At 44.8% G+C, this 23,277-nt stretch overlaps 1 protein-coding gene across 2 annotated transcripts in view; it reads right to left on the bottom strand.

The window, feature by feature from the left end:
- Nucleotides 1-339: 339 nt before the first annotated feature.
- Nucleotides 340-23,277, bottom strand: part of iqca1 (IQ motif containing with AAA domain 1) — a 136,110-nt gene continuing 113,172 nt past the window's right edge. The window contains exons 16-19 of one of the 2 annotated variants that reach the window (XM_033023639.1): nucleotides 20,034-20,120; nucleotides 13,761-13,938; nucleotides 12,572-12,810; nucleotides 340-813 (exon numbers count right to left, since the gene is read on the bottom strand). In XM_033023639.1, the coding sequence (XP_032879530.1) occupies nucleotides 670-813; nucleotides 12,572-12,810; nucleotides 13,761-13,938; nucleotides 20,034-20,120 (648 nt within the window). In that variant the 3' untranslated portion in view covers nucleotides 340-669. The remainder of the gene's footprint in view (nucleotides 814-12,571; nucleotides 12,811-13,760; nucleotides 13,939-20,033; nucleotides 20,121-23,277) is intronic. The other variant, XM_033023640.1, reaches the window with a different exon arrangement.

Raw genomic sequence — 23,277 nt, 5'->3', positions numbered from 1 at the left:
TTTCTCTAAACTAAACCAAATTAGATTCCAGAGCAAACAAAATTCTATGATATCAGATTTGAATAAAAACAATATCTAATAATTCTGCTTTCTCTGAGGTACAAAACTACAAGGATTTAAAACCCTAACTGCAGAAATATCTGACAACCTGTGTCCTAAAGGGCTGATCGCTTATTCTGATCCTGTGGTTTCATAAATCCTTGAAGGATCTTTGGGTTGTTTTGCAATCACCTTATGTTGTTGTGCTGGTTAAATGTAACCAAATAATAAGCACAGGATGTCATTTTTCTGTGGATTTCCTGTGTCTTGCAGCATCCATAACAGGTTTCATGTGGTAAGTTCTTGTTGGAACAAACTTTTATTCTTGCTACCAAAATATACATTTCACAATCTGGCATCTTTATGATCAATTGGGCGATTCCTGACCAGAGAGACCATTGAAAATAAAATTCCGTTTGCTGAAGGAAGTAATATCACCCGATTTGGTAAATAATTAAGTGAATTAGTTTCACGCACAGCTTTGTATATTATTAATTGTTACATGGTTTCAATCAACTTAATTATAATACAATTACATGTTAAAACTTTACTACGCATGTATATACAGGATGCTTGCAACTCATAATGAATGCAGAATTCAGGAACTACTGTCTCAGTAACACCTGAATATTATTTTTTCTTTTTTCCTTTTTTCTTTGCTTCTTTTCCTTTTTTTCCATCCTTTCCTTTTTTGCCTTTCTCTTTTCCATCATTTTCTGATTCCGTGGCTGCTTTTGCTCTCTTCTTGCCCAGAGGTGTTTTAACAAACCAATCCTGAAGTAAAAAGACAAAGTTACTCCAGTTTGCTGCTGTACATTGAGAACCAAAGAGCGGGAAAAAAAAAAATGATGCACAATATTGGTTTGCGTAATGTCCATTTGGCTTGTTTTGTGTGTCATTAATGATGGCATGTGTCTTTAAATTTTAGACTGCCCGTTATATTGTGGGTGGGATTTATGACATATTTTAGGGTGTGTTTGGAGCTAAGTTTCTTGCTCAGAAGCTTAGTTTTTAGTTACGTTTGGGACCAGCATGGAGAAGGTTTACCCTTCGACCATGCGAAGCGTTACGGAGACACGAGGAGTTCTCTAACCTTTAAAGCGATAAGCTGGAGTTCGATGAAGATTATAGTGTATGTGTCGGAAGAAGTTTGGATGTACCTTATTGTTTTTCATCAACAATGAAGAATTTATTAATCAAAAGACTGTGCTTTGAAGATTTATCTGGGAAAAAGCACTGAAGGTCTCTGACGGAGAGCTCACATGCGTACGGAGACATTCCCCTTAACCATGCTGTCCATATAGCGGCTAGAGAGAGTAATCTCTTGAGCGATATAAAAATCTGCCGTTTGTTCAACAGCATGATTATTCATGATCAGGTAACCGGATCCAATGAATTGCAGACCACACTTTCAGCTAAGATTCACCACTGAAATCTAAACATGATATTTCCTGATACAGATGCATCCATCTATGTTTACCTATGACCTTTAGCTAAATATTTCCTCTCAACTTGCGGACAATTTTGAGCTGAAGTCCCTTGAGGAAAACGTGATTCCTTTATCACGTACGATCAAATGGATGGCAATAATTCAGGGTGGGATTGCACACGTTTTTAGATACATTCATAATTGAATACTGGGTAGAATGCACTGATGCCCAAGCTGAATTTCTATTCCGTCTCGTTGAAGTGACCATTCTTTGGTCTTGAGATCATACAGTTATGGACACCCAGTCAAGGTCCAAACTGGGTTCATTCTTTAAATAGGCCCTTCCTTTAGGAGACAGTACGTAACTGAACAATGTTCTACCTTGCTGTAGAGTTATCAGTGTTCTAGCTGTGTCACAATAGCTAAACTATAGTTGTGACTAGTTCTTCATTATTACACAGCCCATACCCTCTCCAGTTTATTGTCTGAGCTCATACCTTTTACAGTACAGTACAGGGCGGCACAGCGGTAGAGTTGCTGCCTTATAGCGCTTGCAGCGCCGGAGACTTGGGTTCGATCCCAACTACGGGTGCTGTCTGTATGGAGTTTGTACCTTCTACCTGTGACCTGCGTGGGTTTTCTCCAAGAGACTGCAAGGTGACTTGGATAGGCTGGGTGAGTGGGCAAATGTTTGGCAGATGCAGTATAATGTGGATAAATGTGAGGTTATCCATTTTGGTGGCAAAAACAGGAAAGCAGACTATTATCTAAATGGTGGCCGACTAGGAAAAGGGGAGATGCAGCGAGACCTGGGTGTCATGGTACACCAGTCATTGAAAGTAGGCATGCAGGTGCAGCAGGCAGTGAAGAAAGCGAATGGTATGTTAGCTTTCATAGCAAAAGGATTTGAGTATAGGAGCAGGGAGGTTCTACTGCAGTTGTACAGGGTCTTGGTGAGACCACACCTGGAGTATTGCGTACAGTTTTGGTCTCCAAATCTGAGGAAGGACATTATTGCCCTAGAGGGAGTGCAGAGAAGGTTCACCAGACTGATTCCTAGGATGTCAGGACTGTCTTATGAAGAAAGACTGGATAGACTTGGTTTATACTCTCTAGAATTTAGGAGATTGAGAGGGGATCTTATAGAAACTTATAAAATTCTTAAGGGGTTGGACAGGCTAGATGCAGGAAGATTGCTCCCGATGTTGGGGAAGTCCAGGACAAGGGGTCACAGCTTAAGGATAAGGGGGAAATCCTTTAAAACCGAGATGAGAAGAACTTTTTTCACACAGAGAGTGGTGAATCTCTGGAACTCTCTGCCACAGAGGGTAGTCGAGGCCAGTTCATTGGCTATATTTAAGAGGGAGTTAGATGTGGCCCTTGTGGCTAAGGGGATCAGAGGGTATGGAGAGAAGGCAGGTACGGGATACTGAGTTGGATGATCAGCCATGATCATATTGAATGGCGGTGCAGGCTCGAAGGGCCGAATGGCCTACTCCTGCACCTAATTTCTATGTTTCTGTTTCTATCTCCGGTTTCCTCCCACACTCCCAAGATGTACAGATTTTGTAGGTTAATTGGCTAAGTATAATTGTAAATTGTCCCTAGTGTGTGTAGGATGGTGTTAGTGTGCGGGGATCACTGGTCGGTGAGGACTCGGTGAGTCGAAGGGCCTGTTCCCATCCTATAACTCTAAACTAAAAGTAACCATTCTGCTTATCATTATTTGAGGATATGTTGAATGAATGTAATCGGTTGGTTCCTGATGGTGAAAGCCTGGGAAATTATTGTGTTGGATAAATTACTCACCACGTCTGGCTGTAGATGTTTCAGGCTCGTCTATTGCACATCTACGCTGAAATCACCATCACGGGTGGGATGATTAGAGAGGTTTCCCATCAGTTGCTCAGCTGTCCATTGAAGGACTGCAGAACTTTGGACAGACCACTTGGCTGTACGATTGCTCAACTATGTCTGAATCTGCTTCCACTCTTTAGCACGCTCTGATCATCGCTTTATTTTTAATGAGCTTTCGCATTGTGATGGAGCACAATTCTTCTGTTGCTGATGGTCCACAGCACGGATGCCCACGTATTGCTGCTCTGAATCTATCCTATATATTGTGTGGTGACCCATTACAGAGTCCTTGCTGACATCACGGCTATGAGGAAAGGTGCTACTAATGTGTGAAGCTTAGTTCCTAGCACTCGTTGCTCTTGAAACAGAGACACCTTACCTTAGGAAGCCCGTTGATATGGTTTTGGTACTTATTAATTCCATGATTTATAGTTTGCATTAAGGAAACTGCCAATGTGCCATGATCTTATTGAATGGCAGAATAGGCAGTGGGTGCTGAATACCCCACCTCACTAAATGGTGAAAATGAATTCCATAAGCAGAATATATCAGAAAGACATGGCAGGCAGGATAGCAATTGAATATATGAACAGTCTAGGAATGTCTTGAAGACAATTAAACGTGTTTTCCTTTTGTGATGCTGATCTCAATCTGCCATTTCAATCGAATACCTTGGTGCAGCAGGGTACTGAGGTGTTTACAACATCAAACCACATTTCTATACCAGTTTGCAAATGTAAGTGTGGTAGACAAGGGATCTATCAAGCTGGGTTGTGATTACCATTTCTTTATAACCTTCAGGCTAGCGTGCTCTGGTCCAGTGCTGTTCTGCCAGCACATGGCCAGGCTTTGACTTGCAAATCTTTGGTGGTGTTGAAGAAAATTCCAGAGTATCTCTTGTGTTTAAACGTGTCCAATTACAAGTCCTAATGATATTGGTCACTTGCACCAGATAACTGAGGGAAGCCTTCACCCAACGCACATTTAATAACTGGCAGCGGGTAGAGCTGCTGCCTCATAGCACCACAGACCCAGGTTCTGACTTTGAGGGCTGTCTATACAGAGTTTGCATGTTCTCCCTGTGACCGCATGAGTTTCCTCCTGGTGCTCCGGTTTCCCTCCACGATATGCGGATTTGTAGGTTAATTGCATGTGTAAAAAGTGTGTAGGGAGTGGATGAGAAAGTGGGATAACATAGAACTAGTGTGAATGGGTATTGACGGTGTGGACCTGATGGGCCAAAGGGCCTTCTTGCATGCTAGATTTCTAAATAAAAAAAAATAAAAAAATTAAAATGAAACCTGGTGATGTAGAATGGCAGGTCTCACTTTATGTTGAAGTCAATGCGACCAAATCCAATGTCATGTGATTCTTGCCTGGATACAAATATATTTCACAGTTCTCTAGAAGTGAAATAGTTGTAGAGTTTCGTGTTGGTGTGGGTACCGGAATAAAATACATAGAGATCACACTTTCTTTTAAAACAACATGTGTAGATTGGCTATTGCATGTTAACCAATTAGAATGCTTAGTAATTATAAATCCGCCTAATTATAACTTTTTTTTTTCTTTTTTTTAGATGTTTTTATTAAGGACAGTGCATATTTATAAACATTTGCATGCAATACGCAAGATTATAGCTATAGGCTAATTTCCATCTGTAGTCCCTCTGGTAAACCAGGTTAACACATCACAACACATTCAATCCATAAGAAAAGAATCAAAACAAAACAAAAGACAAACAAAAAACATAACAAAACAGACAATAAAGTTAAAAAGTAACAATAAAAGACTGCCAGATTATTATATTACGGTTGATTATGAATACAGGTTTGATTTTCCAGTAACCATTTTTTGAGTTGTTTTGTAAATGTGGTGATGGTTGGCAGATCCCGTATGAAGCAGGGGATCGCGTTCCAGGTATGCGACGCTCTATAGGAAAATACTGTCTGGCCAAAGACACTTTTCTTAAACGGGACAACACAATCACCCCTGGATGCTGCTCTTGTCGACCTATTTATGTTCTTCTTTATAAATTCTTTTAACGGAGGTGGGGCTAGTCCATGGATGATTTTATAAACTAAAATTGAGTCTGAATAATTTATTACATTTTCCCAGCTCAGCAGATCAAATTTTTTAAGGATGCTGCAGTGATGGTACATTCTGGGCTTTTTATCAAGAGTTTTTAAGGCTTGTTTGTAAGCAATTTCAACAGGCTTTATCGTGGACTTACATGCCAATGACCAAGTCGTTATACCGTAGGTCATTTATAGTAAGAACTCGCCCACTGCCTGGCAGTAGCTGCAGTAGTGAGAATGTGTGATGTACTGCTTAGATGATGATGACCTGAACAATAAAGATGCTTATGCTTCAACCTGTGTACGATTGAGCTCTTTACATGGTCAGAAAATCGGGTCTAGGCCGCGTCAGTTTACCGCGATTTATTTTTTTATCGGTTTTTATTTGTGAGTGATTTTGACGACATGGCAAACTCTTGTCGAAAGCCGAGCCCGCTCGTGTTTGATTCCGATATTGCTGAGCGATGGCGAATGTTTGAGTGAGACTATGCTCTGTTATACTGTTGAATCTAGCAGGTCCGGAGGCTATGATCCGCGCTGACTCTTTTGAATTTGCAGCAGCTCACCTAGACGCGAATGGTCTGGTAGTGGTGCCGGCTGAGACAATCCAACGGTTCTGCTGAGAAAGTTTAGGAAACTGTCCGACCTGCCATCGAATGATGACAGAGGCCCGAGAGCCGTTGGAGCGGTCGCAGAGGGAGGAGCTACACCCGAGAGGTAGGGATAAAACCCGAGCGCGGGGCTTGTTTCTTACGGAGGCCCGAGAGCTGTTGGAGCGGTCGCAGAGGGAGGAGCTACACCCGAGAGGTAGGGATAAAACCCGAGCGCGGGGCTTGTTTCTTACAGAGGCCCGAGAGTCGTTGGAGCGGTTGCAGAGGGAGAAGTACCAAAATCTGCAACGTTCCAACGTCCCGTTCGCATTTCAAAACAAGTGGGCTTGAGGAACCCGCTGATTAGTGGAAGCAGATAAGGGGGGAGCAGCTGATTGGGAGACAGGTCCCTGCTGATTTCTTCTAGCAGTTTGTATTGTATTGTATTGTACTTTGTATTGTATTGTATTTTGTATTGTATTGTATCCTAGGTAAGGGGGAGAATGACGGCCAGGGCAGTTTACTGTTCTGGATGTCAGATGTGGGAGGTCAAGGAATCTGATAACCTTCCAGACGTCCACATCTGCGCCAGGTGCGTCGAGATGGGGCTCCTAAAGGACCGTATCAGGAATCTGGAGCAGCAGCGCGATGACCTCCATCTGGTCAGGGAGAGCGAAGAAGTCATAGAGAGGAGTTACAGAGAGGTGGTCCCTCCAAGACTACAGGAGGCAGGCAAGTGGGTCACGGTTAGGAGGGGCAAGGGGCAGAGGCAGGGACTAGAGAGTACCCCGGTGGCTGTACACCTTGACAATAAGTACTCCTGTTTGAGTACGGTTGGGGGGGGACAGCCTACCTGCGGGTAGCAACAGCGGCCGGGCCTCCGCTACAGAGACCAGTCCTGTTGCTCAGAAGGGTAAGGAAAAGAAGAGGAGGGCATTAGTAATAGGGGACTCCATAGTTAGGGGGTCAGACAGGCGATTCTGTGGACGCAGTCGGGAGACCCGGTTGGTAGTTTGCCTCCCGGATGCCAAGGTCTAGGATGTGTCTGAACGTGTCCAAGATATTCTGAAATGGGAGGGAGAGGAGCCCGAGGTCGTGGTATATATAGGTACCAATGACATAGGTAGAAAAAGAGAAGAGGTCCTGAAAGGAGAAATTAGGGAGTTAGGAGGAGAGTTAAGGAGAAGGACCGCAAATGTAACAATCTCGGGATTACTGCCTGTGCCACGCGACAGTGAGAGTAGGAATGGAGCAAGGTGGAGGATAAATGCGTGGCTGAAGGACTGGTGCCGAGGGCAAGGTTTCAAGTTTCTGGATCATTGGGACCTCTTTTGTGGAAGGTGTGACCTGTACAAAAAGGATGGGTTGCACTTGAACCCGAGGGGGACCAATATCCTGGCGGGGAGATTTGCAAAGGCTACTGCTGAGACTTTAAACAAGAACGGTTGGGGGGAGGGACTCAAATAGAGAAAGCTAGTAGACAGTGTGTGAGGCAGGAGGCAGAGAAGGGAAGCACTCAGACCCAACATGTAGGAGGGAAAGAAGAAAAAAATAATAAACAGAGAATAAGAGGTAGCTATTAATGACTATGATATAGTTGGGATCACAGAGACATGGATCCAGGGTGACCAAGGCTGGGAGATGAACATCCAGGGATATTCAATATTCAGGAGGGATAGACAGAAAGGAAAAGGAGGTGGGGTAGCGTTGCTGGTTAGAGAGGAGATTAACGCAATGGAAAGGAAGGACATTAGCTTGGAGGATGTGGAATCGATATGGATAGAGCTACGAAACACTAAGGCGCAGAAAACGCTAGTGGGTGTTATGTACAGGCCACCTAACAGTAGTAGTGGAGTTGGGGATGGCATCAAACAGGAAATTAGAAATGCGTGCAACAAAGGGAAAACAGTTATAATGGGTGACTTCAATCTACATATAGATTGGGTGAATCAAATTTGCAGGGGTGCTGAGGAAGAGGATTTCTTGGAATGTATGCGGGATAGTTTTCTAAACCAACATGTTGAGGAACCAACGAGAGAGCAGGCTATTCTAGACTGGGCATTGAGTAATGAGGAAGGGTTAGTTAGCAGTCTTGTTGTGCGTGGCCCCTTGGGCAAGAGTGACCATAATATGGTTGAGTTCTTCATTAGGACTGGCAAATGATTCTTAAAGGTGGATATGCAATGGAAGGCACTTAAAAACTACATGGATGAACTCCAACAATTGTTCATCCCAGTTTGGCAAAAGAATAAATCAGGGAAGGTAGTGCATCCGTGGATAACAAGGGAAATCAGGGATAGCATCAAAACAAAAGATGAAGCATACAAATTAGCCAGAAAAAGCAGCCTACCAGAGAACTGGGAGAAATTCAGTCCAGCAGAGGAGGACAAGGGGCTTAATTAGGAAAGGGAAAATAAATTATGAAAGAAAACAGGCAGGGAACATAAAAACTGACTGTAAAAGTTTTTATAGGTATGTGAAGAGAAAAAGATTAGTTAAAACAAATGTAGGTCCCTTGCAGTCAGAAACAGATAAATTGATCACGGGGAACAAGGACATGGCAGACCAATTGAATAACTACTTTGGTTCCGTCTTCACTACGGAAGATAAATAATCTGCCGGAAATAGCAGGGGACCGCGGGTCAAATGAGATGGAGGAACTGGGTGAAGTCCAGGTTAGCCGGGAAGTGGTGTTAGGTAAATTGAATGGATTAAAGGCCGATAAATCCTCAGGTCCAGATAGGCTGCATCCCAGAGTACTTAAGGAAGTAGCCCCAGAAATAGTGGATGCATTAGTGATAATTTTTCAAAACTCTTTAGATTCTGGAGTAGTTCCTGAGGATTGGAGGTTAGCTAATGTAACCCCGCTTTTTAAAAAGGGAGGGAGAGAGAAAATGGGGAATTACAGACCGGTTAGTCTAACATGCTGTGGGGAGAAGAGAGGAGAGGCCGCGATGGTGACCGTGTATCAGAACACGTGGGGAAAATGCTAGAGTCAGTTATTAAAGATTGGATAGCAGCACATTTGGAAAGTGGTGAAATCATTGGACAAAGTCAGCATGGATTTACGAAAGGTAAATCATGTCTGACGAATCTTAGAGAATTTTTCGAGGATGCAACTAGTAGAGTGGATAAGAGAGAACCAGTGGATGTGGTGTATCTGGACTTTCAGAAGGCTTTCGACAAGGTCCTACATAGGAGATTAGTATACAAACTTAAAGCACACGGTATTGGGGGTTCAGTATTGATGTGGATAGAGAACTGGCTGGCAAACAGGAAGCAAAGAGTAGGAGTAAACGGGTCCTTTTCTGAATGGCAGGCAGTGACTAGTGGGGTACCGAAAGGCTCAGTGCTGGGACCCCAGCTATTTACAATATATATTAATGATTTGGACGAGGGAATTGAATGCAACATCTCCAAGTTTGTGGATGACACAAAGCTGGGGGTCAGTGTTAGCTGTGAGGAGGATGCTAGGAGGCTGCACGGTGACTTGAATAGGCTGGGTGAGTGGGCAAATGCATGGCAGATGCAGTATAATGTGGATAAATGTGAGGTTATCCACTTTGGTGGCAAGAACAGGAAAGTAGACTATTATCTAAATGGTGGCCGATTAGGAAAAGGGGAGATGCAACGAGACCTGGGTGTCATGGTACACCAGTCATTGAAAGTAGGCATGCAGGTGCAGCAGGCAGTGAAGAAAGCCAATGGTATGTTAGCATTTATAGCAAAGGGATTTGAGTATAGGAGCAGGGAGGTTCTACTGCAGTTGTACAGGGTCTTGGTGAGACCACACCTGGAGTATTGCGTACAGTTTTGGACTCCAAATCTGAGGAAAGACATTCTTGCCATGGAGGGAGTGCAGAGAAGGTTCACCAGACTGATTCCTGGGATATCAGGACTTTCATATGAAGAAAGACTGGATAGACTCGGCTTGTACTCGCTAGAATTTAGGAGATTGAGGGGGGATCTTATAGAAACATACAAAATTCTTAAGGGGTTGGACAGGCTAGATGCAGGAAGATTGTTTCCGATGTTTGGGAAGTCCAGGACAAGGGGTCACAGTCTGAGTCTGGAACGATTTATCAGCGATCTGAGACATATCAGCTCTCGATGCCGATTTGGTGAGTTGACAAATGAGCTAGTACGAGATAAAATTGTGGGAGGAAAGTTAAGAGCTGAATTGCTGCGAAACGCTGAGCTGAATTTAGAGCAAGTGATTCATGCATGTCAGATGGCAGAGACTGTAGCACCACTTGCTGATTTTGATAGCGCTAACCCTCAACAGCAACATAATGTGAATCTAGCTAGTTATTCTCCGCAAAGGTTTCTAACTGCGTCCCACAAAGATCAAAATGTGTCTGCCATGAGGTGCTCTAACTGCAACTATTTCCACCCCAGGGGGCACCAATTCTGCGTCGCCCATGGGAAAGTATGTCATAATTGCAAGAAACTCAACCACTTTGCTAATTGTTGTCGGTCCAGTGGGAGTATTGTTTCAAGGACGAAGCTGCACCTGATTCAACAAGACCCGTCTGACTCTGATTCCCAAGAGCAAGACGAAGTTTCCCACGGGAACGACACTGATAACACAGACATTGACTCTACCATACTTTCCCTAAACCTGCGCTCCCCAGACAAAGTGATTATCATGGTCACCGCAGGATCAATCAATAACAAACCTCTGATTTCCAAAGTCGATACCGGTGCCAGAGTAAACGTTATGTCACTCAAAGAGTTCAACAAGATAAGAACCACTGAGCTCATGAAAAAAGACTCCTCCACCCTACATGCTTACGGAGGGGAAATCCTTCACCTGTTGGGTAAGTTGTTTTGAAATGTACTATCAACGAGCAGAAAAATAACTTACTCTTCTACATTGTCCAACCAAGTTCAGAAACCCTGCTTGACATCAATGCATGCCATGACCTGGGTCTGGTTTATTTCGGGCGTGCTGTCCACAAACTCTGTTTGAGAGGAACCAACACAACAGGTGCTATCCAACTATAAAGACGTGTTTGACGACAAACTCGGCAAACTGCCTATAATATATGAGATCACTGTAGATCATACGGTCACCCCAATTGTACATGCACCTCCTTCATGGCATGCGGGAGAAAATACACAACAAACCTAAGCGTATGGTCTCCATTAGAGTTATTGCCGAGGTCAGTGAACCCTCGGACTGGGTCTCCACCATGGTCGTCACCACAAAAAAAGATAAAAAGGAATTACGCATCTGTATCAATCCTAAAGATTTAAACACAGCAATCAAACGGCAACACTATCCAAGGAGAACCACTGAGGATGTAGCAGCACAGATCGGCAACGCAATGGTATTCTCAGTCCTTGATGCCAAAAGCTCCTTCTGGCAAATCCCGTTAGACCGTGCGTCATCTGCACTAACAACATTTGCCGCCCCGTTCAACCGCTACCGTTTTTTAAGAATGCCCTTTGGCATCAACTCTGCTAGCGAAGTCTTTCAGTGCGCAATGGAACACCTATTCGCAGAATATCCTTGTGCCATCATTGTTGACGACATCCTAGTATACGGTCGAGACTCAACAGAACATGATTCCAATCTGCGAAGAGTATTGAACCGTGCCAGAGACATTAATCTAAAGCTTAACCCTCTGAAATGCAAGTTCAATGTCTCCGAGGTCACATACGTCGGTCACGTGTTCACCAGCAACGGGTTAAAGCCTGACCCACTAAAGACTGCAGCCATCAACGAGCTGCCAGTTCCAACCGACGTCACCAGCTTACAACGATTTTTAGGCACGGTCAACTACTTGGGCAAGTTTATCCCAAACCTCAGTGAACTCTCTACCGAATTATAACATTTATAGTGTAAGAACTCACCCACTGCCTGACAGTAGCTGCAGTAGTGAGAACGTGTGATGTACTGCTTAGATGATGATGACCTGAACAATAAAGATGCTTGTGCTTCAACCTGTGTGAGATTTAGTTCTTTACAACATGGAAACTTAATATAATGTTACCAGCAAAACTGAGCAGATGAACAGATGACTGAGAATCTTATTTTTCCTTTTGATCCTCTGAGTTCGAACATGCCAAACGTATGTTCAAAATGCTTATTTTTGGGCAGAACAGATCTCCCTATCCTTGGATACCGATTTTCCACTCATGACCAAATCTTAAGGGCCTGTCCCACTGTACGAGGTAATTCAAGAGCTCTCCCGAGTTTAAAAAAAAATCAAACTCGTGGTAAGCACGTGGAATGTATGTAGCGGGTACGTCGGAGCTCGGGGACGTCCCTTAGCTGGTCGTAACGCTAACGGCAGGTACTCGGGTAACGCGGTAAGCTCGTGAAGACTCATGAAGATTTTTCAAACATGTTAAAAAATGTCCACGAGAGCCCCGAGTACCTACGAGCAGCTATTACTGTAATTCTCTGAGTTCGAATCAGGGGAAACTCGGGAGAACTCTTGAATTAGCTCGTACAGTGGGACAGGCCCTTTAGAGTATGTACTTCTCTCCGAAATTACAACCGCAGCGTTTTATAGTGCTCAGCTAGCAACTGAGTATCAACTGTGCCATGGTAAAAAATTCCTCTTTACCTTGAATGCATTTTCCTCCTCTTGGTACACAGGTTCCTGCTTGGCCAGAGGGGGGATGAATTCCACTGCAGTCAGAGGTTTTGTGTGTAACTGCTTTATGCGTCTTTCAGTAAGAACATCCTTTGCAGCTTGGGTAAGGTGTCCCAGTGTGTAGCCATCAGTGATCTTAGCCAGGGAACTCATATCCAATGAATGTGTCAGGATCCCACCATGCTGTTGGATTATGGTCTTCCACAACACTGTGACATGAAACATGAGAGTTGTAATTATTAATTATTGTATTAAATAACACAATTACACGTCAGGGAAAGCAGCTAGTAACACTGTTGGTAATTGTGGAAGATGAACGTTTAAACTGGCAACATAAACATGTCTTTGTCAGAATTGGGAGATGGAGTAAGAACATATAAAGGTCTTTGCAACAAGGAATTTCTGAGATGTTGCCAAATGCAATTAAAATCGTCCACACCCCATGAACTTTCATTTGGTACAAAGGGGGACGTTTGTATCTTGAGCTTCCTTGGCATGTAATCTGGGTGCAGTCAAGTTATGTGGTTTAGAAGATCACAGAATCTTGTTGTGACTGAGCTATGCCCAAGTCTTCTTGACTTTTATATAATAACAACTCTTCACTTATCCTTTGAATGAACCTTTAAGCAGAAAAAGTCCGTACCCCGGACTCCGTAATAGGTATGGATTTGAGAACGTGTACATTTGGTTTTCTGCTGCATTTTACTGCATTTGTGCAGATTATGAAATAGGATATTGTGGACTCAGTCAATACCAACAGGTCTGACTTTGATCCAAGGGTCAGTGGCACTCCCTATGAATTCACAATACATTCAATGCCTAGTTTTAATCAGGAGTCAAGTTAGAGTTGTACTGAGTAAAATGGGGAAGGACTTTAGTTAATTTGTAGTTCCAGTCCAATGCATTGTCCTTTTGCACTGTATCTCTGAGTTCCTTCTTTCATTCCTCATGCTAAGCACTGATATAAATAATTACTTTGAATGTAATGGTCTGTGGTTGTGCAAGTAAGCAAGTGCAGTGTGATATTTCTGAATAAGGGATTTGTGTGATTTTTATTTGACCATTTCTTTTTACATTGTAAATGTGAATGTCCAGAGATGTCCTTGTACATGTCACAAGAATATCTTCCTTAGAGGGAAGGTTCTTGCTCCATACTCACCAAATCGAGACGTGTAGTCTGGTCTTGGAATGAGTACAATTTTCTGGAAGGTTCGGCAGAAAGACTTTAATTCTGCATCAAAGGGACGTCGTGTTGTGCCAACAATGAGAACACGATCTTCTGATTTCAAGGATTTGAGTATACTTGGGAGAGACTTCTTTAATCTCTTCGGATCCAGCTGTTTAAGATAAGGAAACATTTGTTGCTATGACTTTACTATGAATAACAGAATGTTCCACAATATTTTGTTTCATAAGGGCTCCGGAACATTGTTGTTGCAGAAGTTATTTTGTCCTGCAGTTGGAAACTAGCTTTGATTTCACTGGTAGTTTTCCTTGCATGTAGCTGATTTACAATGCCATGTAGGATCAAAGGACCATACTGTGGTATCGACCTTCACTGAAATGGCCATGGAGTTAGTAATTGTTAGTAATTGAACATTAAAGGGTCTGTCCCACTTTCACGACCTAATTCACGACCTTTTTTACTCGTGGACATTTTTCATCATGTTGAAAAAATGCCCCGACCAACTTGATACCACGAGTACCTACGACTAGCATCACAGCCTGCTACAAACCTACTTACGACTGCCTACAACCTCGTGACGGCCATGCTGCGAGTATGAGTCGGGCGTAAACTTGGCAAAGGTCGTGAAAGTGGAACAGTCCCTTAAGAAAGCTGCAACAACAAGATTGTCACGCTGCATTAATGAACATAAGGCAACACCTAAACATCTAGAAATAAGAAATAATCGAGCTTGTGAAGAAAACAAGCTGGTGATTTTAAATGAGACATAAACTAGGCGTGGGACTTTGATGAAGTGAATGCAGAATATTTCCCTGAACTCAATTGCTCTGATGTTGATCTGAAGCCCCAGTTCAGTAAAGCATTGCTTCCCGTCAAAGGTACAGGTTCCAACAGAGTTTGCGCTTCTTAGGATGGGGATTGGTGTGAGCAATCAGAGAATGCTTTTCTGATTTGCAGAAACTGAACCACTCTTACAGGAAGCAGCAACCAGCATATCTTAAAATGATGGTTGGCCTGAGATTTGCTGAGAAAGCATAAGAAGCCTTTGGCTGTCACTGTGTAGGACTTGCCCCTGTTAAGACAAAAAAAACCCTCAACCAATTACACAGTGAACGGCAGGGCTATAGGCTGTGTTTCAGAGCAGAGGGATCTAAGTGTACAGATACATAGTTCGTTGAAAACGGCATCACAGGTAGATCGGGTGGTCAAAATGCTTTTGTCACATTGGCCTCATCAGTCAGAGTACTGCGTATAGAAGTTAGTAAGTCATGTTGCAGATGTTGCTGAGGCCACATTGTTCATGTTCATTATTGGGTGCCATTATGTTCAGTTTTGGGTGCCATGTTATGGGAAGGATGTTGCGAAGCTGGATATGCTGCAGAGAAGATTTACGAGGATGTTGCCAGGACTTGAGGGCTGGAGGTAAAGGCAGAGGTTGAGCAGGCTGGGATTCTATTCCTTCAAGTGCAGGGTGATAACGGATGATCTTATAGAGATGTACAAAATCATGAGAGGAATAGATTGGGTAGACGCACAGAGTCTCTTGCCCATTGTAGGGGATTCAAAAACCAGAGGGTATAGGTTCAAGATGAGGGGCTAAAGATTTAATAGGAACCTGTGGGGTAACTTTCTCAAACAAAGGGTGGTGGGTGTATGGAACAAGCCGCCGGAGGAGGTATTGAGGCAGAGACTATCGCAACGTTTCTGAAACAGTTAGACAGATACATGGATAGGACAGGTTTAGAATATGGGCTAAACGCAGACAGGTGGTACTAGTGTAGATGGGACATGTTGTCCGGTGTGGGCAATTTGGGCCAAAGGGCCTGTATCCACTCCATGACCTGATGGAAGGAATTGTAATAACAATTTGACATTTACAAACTCAGAGGTAAATTCAGGAAAACTTTAATGTTCAAAACCACAAGTGTTATAGAATAACATCTAACACTATTGGTGAGACAAAGCATAGACTAGGCAACCATTTGTCCAAACACTCCTGCTCTGTCCGATAAAGCCCGCTGGTGCTCCTGGTTGCTCACCAGTTTAACTCCCCTTCCCATTCCCAAACTGACCTTTCTGTCCTTGGAACTTCTCCATTGCCAAACTGAGGCCTCACATAAACTGGATGAACAACATTGCGCCTGGATACTTTACAATTGAACGGCTTGAAGATTGGATTCTTTAAGGGGCTGTCCCAATGCAGTGAACTAATTGGCGAGTTTAGAAGAGTTTAGGAGAGTTTGAAAAAGTGTCATGTTGAAGACCTTTTTCGACTATGTTGAAGACTAGCTTCGACTAGCTTCGGGAAAATTGGACACCGAATAGTGGAGAGTGAAGACGATCTCCTTCGACTATGTTGAAGACTAGCTTCGACTAGCTTCGGGAAAACTGGTCACCGAATAGTGGAGAGTGAAGACGATCTCCTTCGACTATGTTGAAGACTATCTACAACTACCTTCGACTACCTTTGGTTACCTTCGACTACCCTCGATTACCTCGGTATAACATGCCGACCGACTATGACTTAGACTAAACCTACGTGTAAAAAAAAATATCAGATTTATACCCTTTTTTTTTACTCGCGGGCATTTTTCAGCATGTTGAAAAATACGCCGCGACCTAGTAGAGGTCTCGAGTACGCGGGGATTACTCTCGAGCATGAAGGAGAGTTACAATAGACAATAGGTGCAGGAGTAGGCCATTCGGCCCCTCGAGCCAGCACCGCCATTCAATGTGATCATGGCGGATCATCCCCAATCAGTATCCCTTTCATGCCTTTTCCCCATATCCCCTGACTCCGCTATCTTTAAGAGCCCTATCCAGCTCTCGCTTGAAAGCATCCAGAGAACCTGCCTCCACCACCCTCTGAGGCAGAGAATTCCACACACTCACAACTCTCTGTGAGAAAAAGTGTTTCCTCGTCTCCGTTAAAAAGACCTTCTAGGACCTCGTGTCGACCATGCTGCGAGTATGAGTCGAGGGCAAACTCTTCTAAACTCGCTAAGTAGGTCGCCGCAGTGGGACAGCCCCTTTAATTTGAAGTAATAATAACAATACACCAGCATCTGCAGTTCTTTGCTACATATAATAACCTGATGCTCCCCGTCTATCCCCTGCAATTCCCCTCCCTGATGTGCACCAATCTCTCCCACCATCCCCCATCACTCCAGTCACCCTGCTCCTCCCCACATACAGTATGTTCCTCCCCATCCCGTAGTCTCACATTTCCTTTTATTCTCTTTTTCCTTCCCCCATCCCCTCTTCCTCCCACATCCCATTCTCCAGCTTTGCATTTCACTTCTCCTTTTCTTTCCTTAAATAACACCCCCTTGTCTCCTTTACACCTCCAACCTCTCTCGCTATCTCTATTGATCTGCCAACCCCCCCCCCCCCCCCCAACGTATATTCATCCATCATTTGCCATGGTTTTCCCCACCCCCATCTCTTTTTCCAGCATTTATTGAGAGACACAGCATGGAAACTGGCTCTTCGGCCCGCAAAGTCCATGCTAGTTTTCTGTTATTCCACTTTCTCATCCACTCTCTTGGCCCCATAGCAGAAGCGTCCACGTCGCGGGGCTGGAAACTGGAAGTATCCTGAGCTAATTCTGCTACCACCATCATCTGTTGCAACAAGTGATGGCTTCCACTGATTGTCGCCGGAAGCTTGCGTCCTTTTCAGGACGGACGATGACAGCGAGCCAACATTTGTAACAAGATGGACACAGAAAGAAGAAGATCCACTCTCAACATGTTTGGGGGGGAATTTTTCAGAGGCCAATTAAGCTACAATTCTTTGAGATGAGGGAGGAATCCGGAGCACCCGAAGTTCACAGGAAGGACGTGCAAACTGCACACAGGCAGTGCCAGAGGTCAGGATTGAACCTGGGTCTCTGCTGCTGTGAGGCAGCGGTTCTCTCAGTTATGCCACTGTGCTGCCCTTATGCCACTTGAGCACTCTCATAACTAGTCTGTGAATCAGGTTCACGGGTGGCGCAGCGGTAGAGTTGCTGCCCTACAGCGAATGCAGCACCGGAGACCCGGGTTCGATCCCGACTACGGGTGCTGTCTGTATGGAGTTTGTACGTTCTCCCCGTGACCTGCGTGGGTTTTCTTCGAGATCTTCGGTTTCCTCCCAAACTCCAAAGACGTACAGGTTTGTAGGTTAATTGGCTTGGTAAAAGTAAAAATTGTCCCTAGAGGGTATAGGATAGTGTTAATGTGCGGGAATTGCTGGTCGGCGCGGACCAGGTGGGCCAAAAGGGCCTGTTTTCGCGCTGTATCTCTAAACTAAAACTAAACTAAGATGTAGCCTGAGTTGCAGGAGCTCACTGTGTTTTGTTCAAGATTCCAGCATCTGCAGTTTCTTGTGTCAACATATTAGAGTTTATAAGGAAGTATGTAGAGAAGTGAATGTCTAACATGGGCAGGACCTACACAGCGAATGGTAGGGCCCTGGGAATTGTTGTAGAGCAGAGGGATCGAGGAGTGCCCATAGTTCCTTGAAGGTGGTATTACACATTGATAGGGTAGTCAAAAAGGCTTTTGGTACATTGGCTTTCATCAGAGTATTGAGGATAGAAGTCGTGAGGTCATACTGCAGTTATACCAGACATTGGTGAGGCCGCACTTAGAGTATTGTTCTGGGCACGATGTTATAGAAAAGATTTTGTCATGTTCCAAATTTGAAAAGGAGACAGATAAGGTATACGATGATATTGCCAGACTCGAGAATCTGAGCTATAGGGAGAAGTTGATCAGGCTGGGAATGTATTCCTTAGAGAGCAGGAGGATAAGGGGTGATTTTAGAGAGGTGTATAGAATCCTGAGAGGAATAGATCGGGTAGATGCACAGTCTCTTGTTGAGGGTAGAGGAATCGAGAACCGGAGGACATAGGTTTAAGGTGAGGGGGGAAAGATTTAATGGGAGCCTGAGGGGTAACTTTTTCACAAAGGGTGGTGGGAGCATGGAACAAGCTGCCAGAGGCGGTAGTTGAGGCTGGGACTATTGCAACGTTTAAGAAACAATTTGATAGATAGGTATATGGATAGGATAGATTTAGAGGGATATGGCCCTGCCATTCACTGTGAAGGTCCTGTCCTGGTTTGACTTCCAAAAATGCACCACCTCACACACAGCCTTCCCATCTTTCTCCACAGTAAACACAGAGGAGAAATACTCATTTAGGAACTTGCCCATCTTCTGCTGCTCCACTCAGAGATGGCCTCTTTGGTTTCTAAGGAGCTCTACTCTCTGTCGAGTCAGCTTCTTTCCCTTAATGTAGTTGTATCCTCATGAACTTATAGAAGTGTACAGTAAAAAAGAATATTGACTAGTTGCATCACGACCTGGTTTGGAAACTTTGGCTCAAGAATGAAGGAAATTACAAAAAGTGGTGGAAACTGGCCGGTCCATCACGTGTACTGACCACCTCAACATCAATGGGGGGGATAGAAGATTGCAACCTTCACGTGGTCCGCCCTGTTTCGACGAATGCAATCAACCTGGCGTGCACAATCAAATAAGATCAAATAGAACAAGTTGTCTTACAACATTAGGCTGTGCATGCCATACGCAAGAAGAAGAACATCAATGGGATCTACAGAGGTTGGAGGACACTGTCCAGTCCATCACGTGTACTGACCCCCTCACCATCAATGGGATCTATAGGAGGCTCAGCCTCAAAAAAACAACCAGCACCATCAAGGACCCCACACCACCCTGGCCACACTATCATTTCATTGCTGCTATAGGCAAGAAGGCATAGGAGTCTGAAAACCTCCAGGTTCAGCAACTTAATTGTTCCATTTTCGGTAGATATGACAATCAAACACTCTTAATTACCCAACTGAACAAGAACCTTTGAGCAAGATCTCGGAGAAAACCCACGCGATCACGGGGAGAACGTACAAACTCCGTACAGATAGCACCCGTAGTCAGGATCGAACCTGGGTCTCCGGAGCTGACTGAATACAAATTACTATTGCATTCTGCACAGATTTACGTAAAGCTGCCTTGTTCCTTGTGAGACAATTGCTATGGTGTGAAACAGTTGGTGGATTGAGTTTTGCGGTGGCGTCGAAACCCTCAGACAGTGAATTTGCCTTGTGTTGGTAGCAATACTCTGTTACCATTTATACTTCAAGGTCTTTAATACATCAGAATCAGCTGATGCAATGATTAGACTTTCAATTACAAACTAATAATTTCAAAACTGCTGAACGCAAAATAAAGTTGTGTGCATACCCCCTTCTCTTCCTTTGGAACCTTCTTGTAGAAAGTTTTCTCAGCGTTATCGATCCACACAACAGAAGGCTGCAACAGGCGAGCGACCTGAATAAAAAGCACAATGTTTCGTTTTTTAGTTTAAATGGCAGCGCGGAAACAGGCCCTTCAGCCCACGGAGTCCGCACCGCCCAGCGATCCCCGCACATTAACACTATCCTACACAAGGGACAATTTAACATTTATTGGAAGCCAATTAACCGACAAACCTTTATGTCTTTGGAGTGTGGGAGAAAACCGAAGCTCCCGGAGAAAACCCACGCAGGTCACGGGGAGAATGTAGAAACTCCATACAGACAGCACCTGTAGTCGGGATCGAACCCTGGTCTTAAGGCAGCAACTCTACTGCTGCACCACCGCCCTATTGATCTTGGTATAATGTTCAGCATTGACATTGTGGGCAATGTGCATGGTGTATGTTGTATTTATGTGTTGTACTCTGCCTCAAGGCAGTATCAACTATCCTGCAACAGCAAATCCTACTCTTTAAATTATGGATCAATACATACTATCGATAGACACAAAATGCTGGAGTAACTCTGCAGGACAGGCAGCATCTCTGGAGAGAAGATATGGGTCGAGACTCTTTTTAGAGTATTGTGCTTAGTTTTGGTCACCATGTTCTAGGAAAGATGTTGTCAAGCTGGAAAGGGTTCAGAAAAGATTTACCAAGATATTGCCAGGACTCGAGGAACTGGGTTATAGGGAGACGTTGAGCAGGCTAGGATTTATTCCTTGGAGTGCAGGAAGATGAGATGCGATCTTATAGAGGAGTACAAAATCATGAGAGGAATAGATTGGGTAAACGCACAGAGTCATTTACCCAAAGTTGGGGAAGCGAGAAAGGGAGGAAACAGGTTTAAGGAGAGGGGAGAAAGATTTAAGGGCAACCTAACTATCTCCTCAGGCATCTCATTCCATCTACCCACTACCCTTTACAGTGAGAAATAGTCTGTCTCCTGACTGTGAGGTTCTCAAATGTGTGTTTGTTTCCACACACTCTGGCCAAAGTACAAAAAGTGCTGAGATTCCAAGCTTGTCGCACCTGACAACGGAATGTAAAACGCTGATGCCAGCTGTACTGCATGGCAAATGATTCCCTTCCAACTTCCTGATCATACAACCACACAAGGAAAACAGATCCTGCACTCAGACTGATATAGACCAGAAATAATGCAAATCTGTCCTGTCTAGAAGTCATTACATTTATAACAACACACAGTAATGTTGGTTGAATTGTGATTTTTTGTTAATGTGGCAGTTTGATTTGTTTAATAATTGCATTCCATCAAGAACAGCCTTCACTTTGGCATGTTCTCAGCATAGTTTCTGATCTGATTAGTTACACACAAGTATAAACACATTGACATAATGGACTTTCAGTTAAGTGGTGCTGAAGGAGATTTGGAAAGCTGACAACTCAACAAAGAGCACCCGATGTTCCTCCTTCCACCACTATCACTCAGACAGTGTTGAGGTCTGATCTTATAGAGGAGTACAAAATCATGAGAGGAATAGATTGGGTAAACGTGTTGAGGTCAAGTGTGTGCCTGCTAGCACAACTGTTGGCCCTGTCAAGATGAAGCAGTCCACAGAAGGATTTTCAGGACACCAGGCTTTTAGATGCTATCCTCCAACAACATAGAACACAGACAGTCAGAACTTTTTTCTCAAGATGGAAAATTCAAATACGAGAGGGCAGAGCTTTAAGGTGAGGGGGGCGTGGTGTAAAGGAGATGTACGGAGCGGGTGGTGAAAGCCTGGAACGTGCTGCCAGGGCTGATGGTTGAGGCAGATACCATAGATTTTTGGATAGATACAGTGCATTCAGAAAGTATGCAGACCGCTTCACTTTTTCCACACTTTGTTACACTACAGCCTTATTTTAAAATGGATTAAATTCATTTTTTTTAAATCATCAATCTACACACAATACCGCAGAATGAAGAAGCAAAAACAGGCGTTTAGAAATTTTAAAGTAATTAAAAATAAATAACTGAAACATCACATTTACTTACATAAGTATTCAGACCCTTTGCTATGACTGAAAATTGAGCTTCTGTTCATCCTGTTTCCATTGATTATATAACGGAGAATATTACGGAGGTTCGGCATGTCAAAGGATTCTCCTGAACTTCTACAGGTGTACAGTAGAGAGCATACTGACTGGTTGCATCGTGGCCTGGTGCGGCAACTTGAACCAAAGATCTTAGAGCAGAGCAAGATGGGTTACTCTCACGCAAACGCGTAGTACGTTCATGGGTAGATTCATGGGTAATTATAGGACCCATTTTAGCAACCAGCCCCCGCCATCTTGTTCCGCCATCTTGCTCAGCCATCTTGTTCCGCCATCTTGCTTCCGGCCAAAGATCGGATCTTTGTTTCCGCCTCCGCTCCCGTATCTTCGCTTTGGTCTTTGACTTGGGCGAGGAGAAGGAGTGTGCGGCTCGGGGCAGCGGGGAGAGGGAGTGTGGGGCCCGGGGCAGTGGGGAGAAGGGGTGTGCGGCCCGGGGCAGTGGGGAGAGGGAGTGTGCGGCCCGGGGCAGCGGGGAGAAGGAGTGTGCGGCCCGGGGCAGCGGGGAGAAGGAGTGTGGGGCCCGGGGAGAGGGAGTGTGGGGCCAGGGGAGAGGGAGTGTGGGGCCAGGGGAGAGGGAGTGTGAGGCCAGGGGAGAGGGAGTGTGCGGCCCGGCGCAGCAGGGAGAGGGAGTGTGGGGCCAGGGGAGAGGGAGTGTGCGGCCCGGGGCAGCGGGGAGAGGGAGTGTGCGGCCCGGGGCAGCGGGGAGAGGGAGTGTGGGGCCAGGGGCAGCGGGGAGAGGGAGTGTGGGGCCCGGGGCAGCGGGGAGAGGGAGTGTGGGGCCCGGGGCAGCGGGGAGAGGGAGTGTGCGGCCCGGGGCAGCGGGGAGAGGGAGTGTGGGGCCCGGGGAGAGGGGGTGCGCGGCCCGGGGCAGCGGGGAGAGGGGGTGCGCGGCCCAGGGAAGCGGGGAGAGGGGCATAGGAGGGGGGGAGACATTGTAGTGTGGGGGCAGGCGAGGGAGTGCTGGGGGGGGGGGGGGGGGGAGTGTTGAGGGGTGGGATAAGGCCTAGTGTGTGTGAAGTTGCGGGGAGGTTTACAATGTTTCTTATTTAATGTCCCTTGTCTAGTCTGAAATAAAGTTCATCATTGGATCAGAAGAAATATAATTGTGTGTGTTATATGATTATATAC

The sequence above is a fragment of the Amblyraja radiata genome, chromosome 7, assembly GCF_010909765.2.
Source record: "Amblyraja radiata isolate CabotCenter1 chromosome 7, sAmbRad1.1.pri, whole genome shotgun sequence".
Taxonomy (NCBI): Eukaryota; Metazoa; Chordata; class Chondrichthyes; order Rajiformes; family Rajidae; genus Amblyraja; species Amblyraja radiata.
This window is presented reverse-complemented; position numbering and strand designations above follow the sequence as displayed.